The 16171-nt window shown below is 40.1% G+C and overlaps 1 protein-coding gene across 5 annotated transcripts in view; it reads left to right on the forward strand.

Moving 5' to 3' along the window:
- Dab2 (DAB adaptor protein 2) overlaps positions 1-16171 on the forward strand; it is a 53146-nt gene that overhangs the window by 21670 nt on the left and 15305 nt on the right. For 3 of the 5 annotated variants that reach the window (XM_050138947.1, XM_050138950.1, XM_050138948.1), the window contains exons 2-9: positions 7800-7988; positions 8946-9085; positions 10460-10558; positions 12607-12738; positions 13259-13339; positions 13555-13581; positions 13832-13885; positions 14281-14343. In XM_050138947.1, the coding sequence (XP_049994904.1) occupies positions 7898-7988; positions 8946-9085; positions 10460-10558; positions 12607-12738; positions 13259-13339; positions 13555-13581; positions 13832-13885; positions 14281-14343 (687 nt within the window). In that variant the 5' untranslated portion in view covers positions 7800-7897. The remainder of the gene's footprint in view (positions 1-7799; positions 7989-8945; positions 9086-10459; positions 10559-12606; positions 12739-13258; positions 13340-13554; positions 13582-13831; positions 13886-14280; positions 14344-16171) is intronic. The other 2 variants (XM_050138949.1, XM_050138951.1) reach the window with 1 other exon arrangement.

The raw sequence follows: 16171 nt of genomic DNA on the forward strand, positions 1-16171 counted from the left end.
CGGTAAATGGGAGGCTGGGAGGAGGCGGAAACTTTTTTTTTCTTATTCTCAATAAAAATAAATAAATAAAAAAAGAATACCTTCCACTGGAAAAGTTCAAATAAAATAAAATAAAATGGTTTAAAAAAATTAAAAGAAAAGCAAGGCCCCAGGTGGATGAGACTTTGAATCTTAAACTTTGAACCATCTCTCCTCTACCCCAAATTGACTGTCTAGGGAACTAGGGAACACTTAATGTAAGTTTGACTTGCCTCTAAATAAAAAGAAGTCTTCCTAGTTCAGGGCTTTGTAATCTGACTCTTACACCATCACCTCTCAGAGTACATGCTACTGGAAATGCATAACCTGTACAGAAATGCCTAACTTGTATATTAGCACAGGTATGGGGTCCCTACCATAGTCAATATTCACAAGAATGCCTCCCCAGGACTCTTTGAGTGTACATTAACATGGTCTCGTTACCCAAGTCAACAAGACACAAAAATCTTTTGGCACCTTTATTTTTCATTCTCATGTGTCTGTATGATATGCTTTCACTTGCCTGCACACCAAACAGCATGTGTGACAGTCAAAGAATAACTCCATGGAATCATTTCTCTCTTTCCACTTTGGACATGGGTTCCGGGGATTGGATTTGGGCCATCCAGTTTTTTCTAAAAATGGCCTTTTCCTGAGCCGTCTCTCTGATTCACAGAAATCTTATGTCTGCTCGATTGGCCTTTGAAGAGTAGACTGACGTGTTAAAAATCATAAAGATGGAAGCAGCTAAGGGAGGAAGTCATTCAACAAGTGCAAGACTTCAGAGCTGCGTCTTAATGCGTTTTCTCAGAGGTTACTTCAGAGACAGTGGAGAAGGTGTCTGCTGCCTGTTGGTCTCAAGGTCTGGCCTCCAGGTTAAGACTGTCCTGTTCAGTACTCCAACTGAAGCAGGCAGCGTGTGATCATGGAAGCAGCACCTTCCCTGTCCAGAACAAAGTGCTGCCTCGAAGCGAAGATGTTTATGCTGCCTTCGTCTTCTTCTTCTTCTTCTTCTTCTTCTTCTTCTTCTTCTTCTTCTTCTTCTTCTTCTTCTTCTTCTTCTTCTTCTTCTTTTTCATTTATTTATTATACATAAGTTCTGTCTGCATGTATGCCTGCAGACCAGAAGAAGGCACCAGATCTCATTACAGATGGTTGTTAGCCACCATGTGGTTGCTGGAAATTGAACTCAGGACCTCTGGAAGAACAGCCAGTGTTCTTAGCGCCTGAGCCATCTCTTCAGCCTGATACTGCTTTCTTCTTGAGTCTCCTTCATTCCCTTCAGTATGTCTATTTCTTGTTGCTCTTGGGGGCAACTTTAACTGGTATGTTAAAAAGTCTTGGGATTGTGAATTTTTGAAAATATGGGTTAAAGGTCGGTGGGATTTAAGAACATCAAATAACAAAAGAAAAACATTTTATAAGGAGGAAAACAAATTCAGTTTTGAGCTCAACAGTTTATCAAAAACAGTTAGGTTTTGGGTTAATGAGTACATTCATTAATCCTAAAACAGAGGCACTTTTAATACAGTTTTCAGGATAATGGTTTTAAGATCTTGGTGGACAGACATTCCTCTGAATCCACAATGGCTTGGTTCTAATATCCTCCCCTCTCACATAAGTCCAAACATTCTTTGATGTTCAAAACATATATTGTTTACTTCAAATCATCTAGCATATTTCTCTATTATACTTCAAATAATCCCCAGAGTATTTAAAATACCTAATATAATGCAAATAGTTACTATATTATTTAGGGAATGATAGTTTTTTAAAAAGTCTGTACATGTTTAGTACAGATTTTTTTCTGTGTATTTTTGTTCAGCAGGCTTTTGAACCCACAGATGTAGAACATTTGGATGTGGGGTGCTGAATGCATTAGGTGTTTATACCATATGACTCTGAACTTTGAAATGAGATTCTCTACTATGTGTGAAATGGGACTACTGTCAAGTCTTTAACTCAAGTTATTCTAGCATTTTGAGACAACCAAACAAACTTCTGCCTGTCTGTATAATCAGAGTAAGAAGGTAGGTGAGAGGTGCCGGTCAGAGGACCTGATAAATAATGTCATGATGTTTCTTCAGAACCTCACAGTCATCAAGGGGTACCAATGAGACACCAGTACGAGTCCTACTGACAGAAGGGCAAGCAACTCTAAGAAGGTCTCCATTAAATTTATTTGCCCTTATAAAACCTAGACTAACTATTGCCCACTATGCTGATTTTTTTTTTCAGGTTGCAAAACGCTATGAGTCACTTTAAGGACAAAATAAACTATAGCTGACTTTTATTAGTGCCAAGGACACAGTCATTCAAAGATGACTCACACATCCTTCCGCTGTACATCTCTTAGAGCCCTCTCAGAAACCAAGGGAGATGTTGCAAGCTCCACAGTCATCTGACTTCAGTGCCATGCAAGGAAGCCATTTCCACATTCCTTCAGGGAGATTTGTTTGAAGTTCAAAATCCAACTTAGATGTCTTACTCTAGTGGAAGGAAGCTAGTCTCAATGGCTCAGCAAAGCTTCACTTACCATTTTCTGTTTTTTATTTTTATTTTTTTTAATTTTTATTTTCGAGACAGAGTTTCTCTGTAGCTTTTTGGTTCCTGTCCTGGAACTAGCTCTTCTAGACCAGGCTGGCCTCGAACTCACAGAGATCTGCCAGCCTCTGCCTCCGGAGTGCTGGGATTAAAGGCGTGCGCCACCACCGCCCGGCCCATTTTCTGTTTTATATGTTGCCTCAAGGAGCCCAGGATACAATGTTTCCCCCAGATATATATTCTTACTTCTATTTCCAATCTTCTAATGAAGGAAACATCCTTTTCTAGAAAACTAGAAAAATCAACTCTGTTTAGATATGACCCATGTATACATCTTTGGGATTTTATCTGTAATCCTTGCCTTTTACTGATCATTAAATGTGTTTCCTAGATAACCTCTTCCTTCCTTGATCACAAGAGTCTTATAATCATGCTGAAAATGAAAGACTGAGTAATTCATTTTATTTCAGAAATTTCTAGTAGTCTTTCTTCCCTATGTTTCTCTTTGGTTACTATAACTGTCACAGTAAAGGACATACAATAAAAGGAAGCCAAAATACCTTTGGAACAATAGCAATGCTATCAAAGTTGTGGTGGCACAAACCTGTAACTTAACACTAGGGAAGGTGACAATTTCAATGCCCACAGTGTATTGGAAGCCAGCCTGAGCAACTTAGTGAGAATTTGACTCAAAATACTACAGTGAAAAGGACCAGAGAGCAGGGAGTGAAATATCAATGGAACACTTTCCTGGTGTATGTAGGGTCAATCCTCAGGGTCCTCCTTACAAATGTTGTCTTTGGTGTCTGAGGAAAAGGAATTGTTAAAACACATGGCCAAGTAGTTCTATTCACCTTCTGCCCTTTCTATTTGACACAGGCAGACAAAACGTGATATGGTCATGGTTATATTGTGACATGTCTTATATGTCTACACCCACTTGTCTTGCCACCATCCCCTTTCCCTTAGGTGCACAATTGTGCTATGTGAAACTTCTCAGATTTCTTTAAAATATTAAAACCTTGGGGTCAAAAATGCTAAATTGAACGGGCTAAGTCTTTTTTTTTCCATCCTGGAAGTAACTCTTGTACACCAGGTTGGTCTCGAACACGTAGAGATCTGCCTGCCTCTGCCTCCAGAGTGCTGGGATTAAAGGCGTGCACCACCACCACCCAGAGTGAGCTAAGTCTTTAAAAAAAAAAAACCTTATGTTAGCAAAGTCTTTTCTTGTCAGAAACAACGCGCTGTTGTAGGGTGTGACGGTACTTTCTGCGATGGACAATGAATTCTGATGTCCATGATTCTTTCCCAGCCAGTGATTCCACCTGGTTTGGATGCCTCCTACCTCTGTGGTCCATGGGAACACTGTTGAACTCAGTGTCATATGGGAGCAATAGAACAGGTGTTTCCAATGAAACTCTTCATCCAATGGAAGTTTCTGACCTCATCACACCCTGGAAAGAGGTGAAGTCCAAATAGGTTTCCATCTACTCCTGGAAGAAGACAGCCTGTGTCTTTGAGACACATTAGCTACCCTCTAGACTTTAGGGCCCTCAGACAAAACTTCTCATTGCATTTCTAAAAACAAAAACCACAGGTACTAAAGGGAAGGTAGAGAGTTGTGAGAAACTGGAAATGGGCAATACACACATTCACACACATGATAAGCAAGGAAGAGAATTTAAACTGTTCCAACAGCCCAGGCTACCATCCATGTGCATGGCTCCCACATGCCAAATGAGTCTTCTCCCTTCAAGGGCTCTGTGCAGACAGGCATGAAGTTAATCTGTGTGAAACCATATGATGAGCATGCTTGTTCAGAAAGGAGAGTCGAGAGCTTCAGAGGAGACTTTGGCCTACCTACTGTCTTCAGGGACAATAGGTACCTGAGGGAGTGGGACGTACCTCAGCAGATGGGAAAATGTAAGGAAGTAAACCACTCACTTTAAGGCCATTCAGAAAGAAACGGAAAAGAGCAGAGGGTAAAGATGATCAGGAATTACACACTCAAGGGCGTTACACGGGAAATGAAAATAGCTGATCATTGCCTAAATTCAAAGGAGAGCTTCCACAGGAAATTTTACAGCTATTTTTTTTTAATTTAGAGAATATTCATTCAACTCACTAAAAAAATTCTGTGGCAGCCTAATTAAGTAAACACAAGCTAGGATGCAGAGCTCCAAGAAAGGCATAGATGTATGGTGTATGCAGTAAGACCACTCTAACTGACGGAAAGCAAAGTAATTAATTGTGTGTGTCCGGAGACCATCAGCAAAGTGGGTGGCTTAATGCAAGAGAAATGTAATGATCCAGTACTTCTCAAGGCAGTAAGCCCAAAGTCAGGATGTGACAGTTGGTTACTTGTGGATTGTGCTGGATTTGGGAAGGGATCTAAATCCAATGACACACATCCTTACTTTTAAAAGACAGAGTGAGGTCTGAGGGACAGAGACTCACAAAGCAAATGGAAACATAAATCCAAATAAGAGCTTAATTTGATATGTCTGCTGACCAAGGAAAGCTAAGGGACGGCTCACATCTACCCGAGGCAAGGAGCGTGGCACAATCCCCGTTTTATTGCAAAGACGATGGGTACTAAGTCTTAATTAAGACATGGTTTTATTGCCCACTACGTAGACATAATAGGCACCTTTTGTAACAAGATTGTGATTTCTAAGATAAGATTCATCAATGGGATGTCAAGGGATTCTGACACTGAACCAGACTGTGTGGGATAAAAAAAAAAAAAAAAAAAAAAAAAAAAAAAAAAAAAAAAAAANAAAAAAAAAAAAAAAAAAAAAAAAAAAAAAAAAAAAAAAAAAAAAAAAAAAAAAAAAAAAAAACGGTTCTGTCGCTTGGCAGGCAGTAAAAAGTCTGTGCCTTGGTTTTTCGTGGGAAGATGAACTGATGCTGTAATACGTGTTGAGGATTTTTAGGAGTTAAACGGGAAAAACTTCAAGGCTCATTCTTTATCTGCTACGAAACAGCATGCATCCCCATGGGTAGGTTCGGACCATGGTGTTGTCATACATGGTGGACGCAGTGCAGAAAGACGAAGGTTCCTGTGGTAAGGGAGTGTCCCTGTCTAGAGACAGTGTTACAGTAAAGTTTTAAAGGAGAGTGGCTCTCCTCTGCCCTTGGTCTATAGTTTTAGAATGTTTACCCCCTCGTGTTTCTCTAGAGTATGTAGGAACAGAAGACAATGTGGTGCTTTTGCACCTTTTGAAACTTTAGTTTACCCCCGTGTACTGGCTGTTTTCCCTACTGTAATCCACAGGGGGGCGCTATAGGAGCTTGGGGAACAACTCTTTTGAAAGTTTGTGCTGAATGATAGCAAAAAAGGCATTTGTTAGTGTGTTCAGTGAATTGTGCAAGAGACACCCTTAAGCACTCTGATACACTAACATGTCGATGGAGGAAATGGAAATGATTTGTTTATAATACTAATTTTTCCAATAGCATATGAAATGTTTCACTATGACATTTTTATACACATAAATCACTGTGCTTCGTTTATATCTACTCCCACTACCTTTTTCTCCCAATCCTCCCCACCCAATCTTTTCCTGTCTGCTCTTCCCCCTTCCTCTTTTACATATTTTTCCTTATGCTTTCATGCATATATGTATGCTCTATGTCATATATATATATATGATCTAGCCCTACATATATTTAAATATAGACTCCATACACAAGAGAAAGATGGGATATTTTACCTTTCTACCCTCCATGTTCCTTCTCATGTTTCCATCCTCCTCCTTTCCCAAAGTCCCCATTCTACATACATGTCATAACCACACATGACAGAAGATGCACTGTTTACCTTTCTGAGTCTGGCTTATGTTGATCATCAGGTTGACTCCCCGTGCTGCTGTGCCCCGCCCCCAGCACCGCCACCACCCACCATGGAGCTATTTAAAGTTCAGAGCTTATACAGCCCTGGAGATCATATGTAACATCATAATAGTGGCTTATTAAATGTCTCAGTAAAGTAGTAAGTCTGCTCTTTTCTACTTTGGGGATGCTGGGGATAGGAGCCAAGCTGCAGGTATTCTTTTTTCTTTCTTTCTTTCTTTCTTTCTTTCTTTCTTTCTTTCTTTCTTTCTTTCTTTATTAAATATTTCTGTCTCTTCCCCACCTCCGCCTCCCCTTTCCTTCCCCCTCCCCCAATCCATTCCCCCTCCCTCGTCAGCCCAAAGAGCAATCAGGGCTCTCCGTCCCGTGGGAAGTCCAAGGCAAACCCTCCTCCGTCCAGGTCTCGTAAGGTGAGCATCCAAACTGCCTAGGCTCCCACAAAGCCACTACATGCAGTAGGATCAAAGACCCATTGCCATTGTTCTTGATGTCTCAGTAGTCCTCATTGTCCGCTATGTTCAGTGAGACCGGTTTTAACCCAGGCTTTTTCAGACCCAGGTCAGCTGGCCTTGGTGAGTTCCCGATAGAGCATCTCCATTGTCTCAGTGTGTGGGTGCACCCCTCGCGGTCCTGAGTTCCTTGCTCATGTTCGCTCTCCTTCTGCTCCTGATTTGGACCTTGAGATTTCAGTCCGGTGCTCCAATGTGGGTCTCTGTCTCTGTCTCCTTTCATCGCCTGATGAAGGTTAATATTCAGGAGGATGCCTATATGTTTTTCTTTGGGTTCTCCTTCTTATTTAGCTTCTCTAAGAACCAGAATTATAGGCTCAATGTCCTTTATTTATGGCTAGAAACCAAATATGAGTGAGTACATCCCATGTTCCTCTTTTTGGGTCTGGCTTACCTCACTCAGGATAGTGTTTTAGCTGCAGGTATTCTTATACCGCTGGAGCAAACTGCCTTTCTAAGCAGTTTTGTGGATAACTGTAACTCTCAACATCCATTTTCAGACATCAGTTACCATCTAATCGAGTTCACCAGGTATGTTTCTCTTTCGCTATGAACTCTAACCGGTTTGCGATCCCTGTCTTTGACACCGGAGTCTTATGCCAAAGTTCTAACACAAGTTGCTGAGCTAGGTAATCATTAAATGCTACCAGAAATCAAATGCTTGAAGAAAAATTTACCAAACACTCTTTTCCCATTCTGGGGAGCTTCAAAGGGAACAACCCTGCCTTCAGAGTTCGGCGTGACCGAGAAGGATTGGCAAGCGTGTGCAGCTACCAAGCCTAGACTGGCAACAAACGGCCCCTGTGGACACGGATGGTGTGAAGTCTGGGTTTGCTGTAGCTTGGTCTCACCTAGCCTTTCCTCTACCCACAGGTGTGTGCCGAGGGTTATGTTCGTTTGAGACCTGCGTGTCAAGGATTGCTTGGTGTCAGTGAGCGTCTGCTGCTGGGTTTTCTGTCGGCTTTCTCGTCATGTCTAACGAAGTTGAAGCCAGCACGACCAATGGTCAGCCTGACCAACAGGCTGCCCCGAAAGCGCCATCAAAGAAGGAAAAGAAGAAAGGTGGGGGGCGAGTGGCTCCTGTTGGGCTGTCAAATGAGCTTACTCTCAAGTTCTAAAAACGGAACTTTTTTTCTTTTTTGGCAGAAGTGATTGGCTTGTCTCATGTGTGGCAGTCCTTGTCTCTGCACCTCTGATTATACCAACTTAGGTTCAGTTAGGAAAATTTCATGGCATTTTCTTTAATTATGTTTTTTTATATAATTATTTTGTTTAAATGCATGGTTAACTATACACCCATAACTATTGTGTAATTATCTTCCAGTGATCTCTTTCCCATCTTGTTTTACTAGCACCGCCAGTTTTGAAAAATCAAAACTTTTGTTTTCACTAAAACACTCTTGGCTTTAAGTACTACATGGTGCTCAAGTCCTTAGTGTGTCAGAGCTGGAGAAGGGGCCATGGGCTTCCTGCTCTGCTTTGGCTGCTGCCCTTCAGCTCCAGGAATGAGACAGCGTGGGCCTTTTGAGGAGAGAAAAGGAAAGGAGGGATAATTATCCAATTACAGCCATGGCAATTTACCCTCAATTCCCTTTTGTTTTCTGATGGCTCAAAATGTTAGAAAATAGTTTTGTGCCTTCTTTTCTTTTCTCTTTCATTAAAGGAATATGCCATTTTTCTAAAATTCACTCAAAACATTAAAAAGGCTTCGATGAAAAATATTCCCAACTCCTAATTCATGTGTTCTCATGAATTTCTTCTCTGCATTTTGTATCTTAAGGAAGTAGTTTTCTGGTTTTTTTTTTCCTTTTACTCTCAATTCTATATTCAATACTGAGAGGTTTTGCTCAAAAGAAGTAAGAATGAGACAGTGGAAATTCCATGTGTGACCAATTACTGTGTAAAGATTTACGCTATTCCATTTGCGGGGGGGGGGGGGGATGGCTGAGCACATGTGATCATACCTAAGGAGGGACATTTAAATATAAGCTTTATCCTGCATTGCTTTTTACTTCTCAGGTTCCGAAAAGACAGATGAGTATCTGTTGGCCAGGTTCAAAGGTGATGGTGTAAAATACAAGGCCAAGCTAATCGGGATTGATGACGTGCCCGATGCAAGAGGAGACAAAATGAGCCAAGATTCTATGATGAAACTCAAGGTAAAGAAGCCATTGTCTGTCTCAACCATGCGTCTAAAAGGGGATTCTATTAGCTCCCGTCAACCCAAACGTTTCCATTCACATATTGATCCACCAGTGTTTTCCTTTCAGAGAAGTCGTCCATTACTTGAATCTGTTGAGTCTTGTTGTAGATTTCAAGAGTTGCAAGATGCTGGGTGTCTTTTCATTTGGGTAAACTCAGGACTCAGATGAGCAAAGCCCACCCCTAAACTCTCCATCCTTAAATGATTTTAAAAGCCATGGGCAGTTGTGTGTGATATGTCTTATTCTGCACAGAAGACACAAAGCAGGGACTAGGACGATGACTCCATGAATAAAGTTCTTGCCTTTATGTAGATCTCCAGCGCCCACAAAAGTCTGCATAAGTGGGGCAGCCCATTTGTAAGCACAATCATCAAGGGCAGAGACAGTATTCCCATTGCTAGCTCGGCTGGACAATATGTGAGCTCTGTGCTCAGATGAGTCCCTGCGTCAGTATATGAAGAAAAGATCAACCAAGAAAAATGTCTGCTAGCATCCTCTGGCCTCTATACACATGCATACCATGCACACACATACCCCAAAGTAATAAAAACTAAAAACATTTAAAAGAAGTCACAGAATGATTATTGGCTGAGAACGTATGTGGATAAAATGCAGGACTGTACTTGGACACACCATTCAGTTCTTTGAATTTGTATGTCTGCATGTGTGTCCCTGTTCATGTTTATGTGTATATGCGTGCACCATGATGTGACCGGAGGTTGACATTGAGTGCCTTCCTTAATTGTCCCCTACCTTATTCTTTGAGACAGAGTAGCTCACTGAACCTGGAGTTTATCAATTTGGCTAAACTGCCTGACCACAAAGCCCCAGGGATCCTCCCGTCTCTGCCTCCCTGGCACTGAGATTACTGGTGTGTGCCATAGCATCCAACTTTTTATGTGGGTTTTTGGTGATCAAACTTGAGTCTTCATGCTTACATGGCAAACATTTACCAAGTGAGCCATCTTCCCAAGCCCAGTGTTTCAGAATTTTTCGTTTTTATACTATGCTACTATGTGGGCCTAATTAAATAATACAAGGTTTAGGAGCCATCTTGTGTGTGTGTGTGTGTGTGTGTGTTTTATAGACATTACATTTATGAGTTTGCATACACCAGGCAAGAATGCTTTCACAGAGCTACGTCCCCAGCCCTTGAAGAAATAACATATATCTTCTATTCTGTCCATTACCCTTGATCAAAAATGCCCCCTCCTTTCCCCGATGCCATCCAAGCTGAAAACAAAGCAGTTCGTCTTCCACAGTTTTTGCCATCAGAAGTATTCTAGGATACTTTACCATCTATTTCCCTTATTCTCTCTATCTCTCCAGGGAATGGCAGCAGCTGGCCGGTCTCAGGGACAACACAAGCAGAGGATCTGGGTCAACATCTCCCTGTCTGGTATCAAAATTATCGATGAGAAAACTGGGGTAAGAGTGTGTGCTTGCTAGCAGTGGCTGACCACCTGAGTCCGACCGTGGTTGAATTCCTGTGGAAAATTTCCTTTTCTTCCTCAAATAGAGAAAAGAGTATTATCACACATGGCTTCTCTAAAATAGACAATAGGAAGAAAAAAAATCAAGATATCTATTTTGAAATTCATTTTCTATAAAGATGTGAGGAAGCCCCTAAACACAAGGGTGCCACTGTTGTTGCATGCTATTTATTTTGAGTTTCAGACTAAACGAGGTTAATCTCAATACCCGACTTATTTTAATGGATTGGTCATGTGTGAATTTGATGGCTAGTTCCAAACCTCTAGAATGTTTTTCATCTCTCTTTCAACCCTGTCCTTCCCAACCTGCAGATGTCAACTTTTTTGGCTGCTGTTTTAGTGTTTTGTGGGGGGGGGGGGCGTGATTGTTCTATCACGTGGAATCAGTTTTGCTTCTTTATTGCTTGTTTAGTTTATTCTGGTCAGTACCCCAAAGCTATAGTATTTCAGGTCTCCTGTGGCACTTTTCCCTTTATTCTGTAAAGTGTTGTCATCTGTAACTCTGCTACTCATATCAAGTCAACATGACAAGATGTCTATTCATCTTTTCCAAGAGGCACCTGTTATCTAACATGAAAAATCTGCCTGCCAGACTTAGGGTGAGGACCCCGTGGTATATGCCCACTCAGCTCTCTGGTTCTTTGTTCCTTAGGTATCATTGTCTTTTATCATTATCCTTCTGCCCTTAGTAACTTTTTATCTCAAGCCCCTCAGAGAATAGTTGCCAGTTTCTCTCATAAGCATTATTTCTTTCTTTTCCAAATATGATCCCTTTGGCACATTAATTTTAATATTCATTTAAAATGATAAATATAGATTCATAACATTTAAGAAACCATATGACATTTTAATTTGTTTCATAAAAGCTTCATTTGGCAAAACTGTCTTGGAGACTAAAGACCCGCTGTCAAATCAAACTCAACAGTTCAAGAGTACCTGTTGACTGATCTTTTCAGTGATCTTAGGCATTTGGAAATAAAATTCAAGACATATTTTGCCACCTACAGATTTCTTTCAAGAGTTGAACTCGTATGCAGGCTAGAATGGATCAAGAGAGATGGGGAAAATCAGAAAATAAACTAGAGTCTCTGTCACACTTACTTCTCAGAACAAGGTCCCTCCAGGACAGGATGAAAATGCTTATTGGCTATATTTCATAGCTCGAGGGTTTACTGGGTTCAGTCATTTTAATAAAATAAGGAGCCCTCTGGACAATTCTCCAGCTTAGGCTGTTCATTTCAGTTTGTCATATAGTTAAGAAGTTGGACCTACTTGAGTTTTGTTTGACTTCAGTTTTTCATCTTGCTGTTTATTGTGGTAGTAGCTCTGATTTTGGTATGTGCTCACTTGGTTGTTCGGTTGGTCAGAAACTATCTTGTTGTGCTGCCTAGGCTGGTCTTGAACTCATAGGGTAAACTAATGACCTCTCTCAATCTCCCAAAGACTATAAAGGCCACAACACACCCAGATTCACTTGATTACACTTTAGAAATTTTTGAATTTCTCTCAGTCTTTCCTTGTGCATGGCATTTTGTCTTCTGGATAGAATGAGAGTCAAGTACTTAGATTTTTAAAATGATCTTCTACTTTTGTTTTCTATTAAGTCTTCCTTTTGGAGCCCTTTCTAGCAGAAATAAATCAGATCCAGCCTTGAACCAAAGACTAAAAGGTCTTCCTTCAAAGGCTTTAAACTCTTGTGTATGCCTTCTTCTTTTTTAAATTTTTTATGATTTATTTATCTTTATTTTATGTGCATTGGTGTGAAGGTGTCAGATCTCCTGGGACTGGATTTTCATACAGTTGTGAGCTGCCATGTGGTTGCTGAGAATCGAACCCGGGTCTGCTGGAAGAGCAGTCAGTGCTCTTAACCACTGAGCCACTTCTCAGTGCTGGTGTATGCCTTCTTATAACCTTCTGATAGGCAGCTGTGTTAGCCAACAAGTCTGTATCACTCACTGTTGTTCTTTTACATTCTCTTTCTAGGTAATAGAGCATGAACATCCAGTAAATAAGATTTCCTTCATTGCTCGTGATGTGACAGACAACAGAGCATTTGGTTATGTGTGTGGAGGAGAAGGCCAGCATCAATTTTTTGCCATAAAAACTGGACAACAGGTAAGCTCTAAGACATAGTACACATGAGTACTAGCCCTCTGTTGAGAATAGGGATGCTTGTTTCTTAACAAGAAGAATTACTCGAAACAATTCATTAAGTCACTGGTTCTTTAGATCAATCACCCCTCAGACAATGACTTATGCCTAAAGAATCTATTTAAAATGTCACTGACACTCAAGTGTGTGGCAAAGGAATTGTGAGGATGGAGTTTCTAATAATGCTACTAATGAATTTAGAACAATTTTGAATTATTCCCAGAAACCTTGAAGAAACTCAGACTGTAATGGTTCCTCTTGTTTTGTCTTGAGAAAACAGTCTATTGTGATAAATATATTCTTAACGATGGTGAAACATCTATTAACCTTGTATCCTTTAGTTATCTGAGGGTGGTGATCCTTTACAATCTAGAAGATAATTTTAAGGAATCTCAATAGGAAATAGAAAGTATTAATGGTAACTGAGTGTGGACAAAGAGTAAAGATGAGAATAAAATGTTGTTAACCCTTTCTATTGCTTCAGGCTGAACCTTTAGTCGTCGATCTTAAAGACCTTTTTCAAGTTATCTACAATGTAAAGAAAAAGGAAGAAGAAAAGAAAAAGGCAAGTTCTGTTTGATAGAAGTTCTGCTGGATCAATACTGTACTCAGGGTCTATTTAATGTCGTATTCATAAGCCCTGTCTGAAGAGATGGACTTCTTTCCTTTTAAGTATAGACCTGTCTGTTGTTCTTAGCAGCGCAATTGTGGCAGTCTTTGCTCCTTTATTAACTCTCATCCCAAATTCCAAGATCAGTGAATCTGTGTCTTTCTTTTTAGGTCGAAGAAGCCAGCAAAGTGGAAGAGGTAAAGCTGCTTCTTTACTTCTCTTGTGACGTGTGTGATGTGTGGAAGCCATGCTGGCTCCATGCAAGCGCATTCTCCCCTCCTGACTTGATCCTCTGGGCTAGTGCCCACTCTTTTCATGGAAGCTCATTAGCTAAAGTTATTAGAGATCAAGCTATAACAGCTTCGTGAAATAGTCAGGCGTGGAAATGAATGTTATGGGGCGACTTCATCAGTTCAAATCCTTTTAATAATTGCTTGTTATTTTCAGAATGGGAGTGAGGCCCTAATGACCCTTGATGATCAAGCTAACAAACTGAAGCTGGTATGTTTGGGATGTTTTGTGATCCTTGGAACATGGGTTTCTACCTCCTGCAAATGTTGCTAATACTGGACCTATATTGAATCCATAGTAAAATTCAATTAGGACAAGTATTTTCCTATGCATTCAAGTAATATCTACGTTAGTCTACCACATAGTCTTTTGAGTAGATCAGCAGACTCTAATATAGTTCTTTAAGGTGTTGACCGGAGTGATGTGCTTGGAGACAAGCCTTCACTTTCTGACATATGGAACTTAATATCAAATCTGTGTGAAATCGATCGCAATCCAGTTGTGACAACTATTTCCCGTAGTTTAGGACACAAACAATTACAATGATAAACAAAGTCATTGTTTTTAGTAGACACATCTGAATCTAATCCAAATACTTTTTTAAGGGTGTTGACCAGATGGATTTGTTTGGGGACATGTCTACACCTCCAGACCTAAATAGTCCAACAGTAAGTGTTTTGCTTTTAAATTTGCAATGTAATTGAAATAACATCTATAATCCCAAATTTACAATTAACTAGAAAGATTGAGCATTTCATGACAACTTGGAATGTCTTGACTTTTCCTCATGAATTAGAAGTTGCTACTAGAAAGATCATTTGATTCTTAAATCATCATAAGAAGCTACCACTACTAATTCAGATATATTAATATAAAATAGAGGTTAAATCTGTGCTACTACCCAACCATTGTGCTTCTTGGTAATTATTTGGGATCATAAGGAAAGATTGAATTATAATTCTTGGCATAAGTCTACTTGAAAGAAGTATATGTGTTAAATGGTAAATCCTAAATTGTTTAAGTTTCTTTCTTTATTTATTTATTTGCAATTTAGCAGCATGAGTTTGACATGAAATAAGAGTTAAAAAAGGAGCCAGGCATGGTGGCTCATGCCTTTAATCCAGGCACTAAGGAGGCAAAGTAAGGCAGATCTCTGTGAAGTTGACTCCAGTCAACTGGTCTACAAAGCAAGTTCCAGGACAGTCAGGGCTGCACAGAGAAACCTTGTCTTGAAAAACAACAAACAAACAAACAAAAAAAGTTAAAGGTTCATCTTATGATTAACAAAGTCTCTTCATTTAGAAAATTGTGAGTTTTTATAGGGCATTACCATAGAGTAAGTCTTCTCAATATTAATGAATCTGTGTCAGTTATGTGAGAATATAGCAATATTTTCCTTTATTGATATGAAAATATTGGTCCAGAAAAAAAAAAACCTCATTTATGCTCAGATTTAAGGTCATATTCTCCAGATCTTCTATAAAACAGGCCTCACCCAGAAGTAGTCATGTCATTTTGAATCAACGTTTGTTTATTTATTTCCTAGTTTCCTGAGCACCCACTATTGGCAAAGCATAGTGGCAAGAAAGACACACGTTCGTGTTACCATCAACCATTCTGTCCAGCAGGGGCAGTGTTGAGACTAGTGACAAAGCCAAGGGAATGATGCTCACCAAACCTGCAGGCTCAGATAATGTTTCTTTTTATTTCTTTATTATGTATTCAGTGTTCTGCCTGTGTGTATCCCTGCAAGACGGAAGAGGGCACCAGATCTTGTTATAGATGGTTGTGAGCCACCAGGTGGTTGCTGGGAACTGAAGTCAGGACCTCTTAACCTCTGAGCCATTTCCCCAGCTCCCATTGCCCCTCCCCACAATGTTTCTAAGGAAAGGAGTTAATAACTTCAACACCAAGGATAAGAAGGCAATAGCTAGGCAAACAGTAAATTATTGCATGTAGAATAATGGAGGAAATGTTTGCATAAGACTCTTTTCAAATCAGGAAATTATCAAGTAAGTTTTTATGATGAGCAGAAGATCTCAGGAACTGAAGTGAATCAGAGAGAAACTGGGAAGGATTCTAGCTTCCCATGAGTACTACAGAGAAGCCCAGCATGTACACCTTCACTGCATTAACCCACAAGCCCACTGAAGGATGGATTGTGTACACTCTTCTCTGTAGAATCACACTGCACAGAATTATAAAGTCCTTGCAGAGCCTACAATAGAGGAGACAGAACTCCTGGGTAGTCTTCCAAAGTGAGTCTTTCCCCTCTTGCTTGTCCATGAAACTTTCGTTTTTTTTATAATCCTTCTTAGTGTTTTCAGGGCAAGATTTTTGACATCTTAGGTTAGCTAATGCTGGAAGGACCATCCTAGCTCTGGGCTCTTTTGGATCTCTCAACAGTCTTGGCAATTCTTTATTAGTAGATAAAAGAAATCAATATCTGTACAGTCATCTTTCAAAGTGACACCGAAATGGGCCCTCCAAGAGAGT

This window comes from Alexandromys fortis, unplaced genomic scaffold (assembly GCF_014885135.2).
Source record: "Alexandromys fortis isolate MF-2015 unplaced genomic scaffold, M_Fortis_MF-2015_v1.1 scaffold_37, whole genome shotgun sequence".
Taxonomy (NCBI): domain Eukaryota; kingdom Metazoa; phylum Chordata; class Mammalia; order Rodentia; family Cricetidae; genus Alexandromys; species Alexandromys fortis.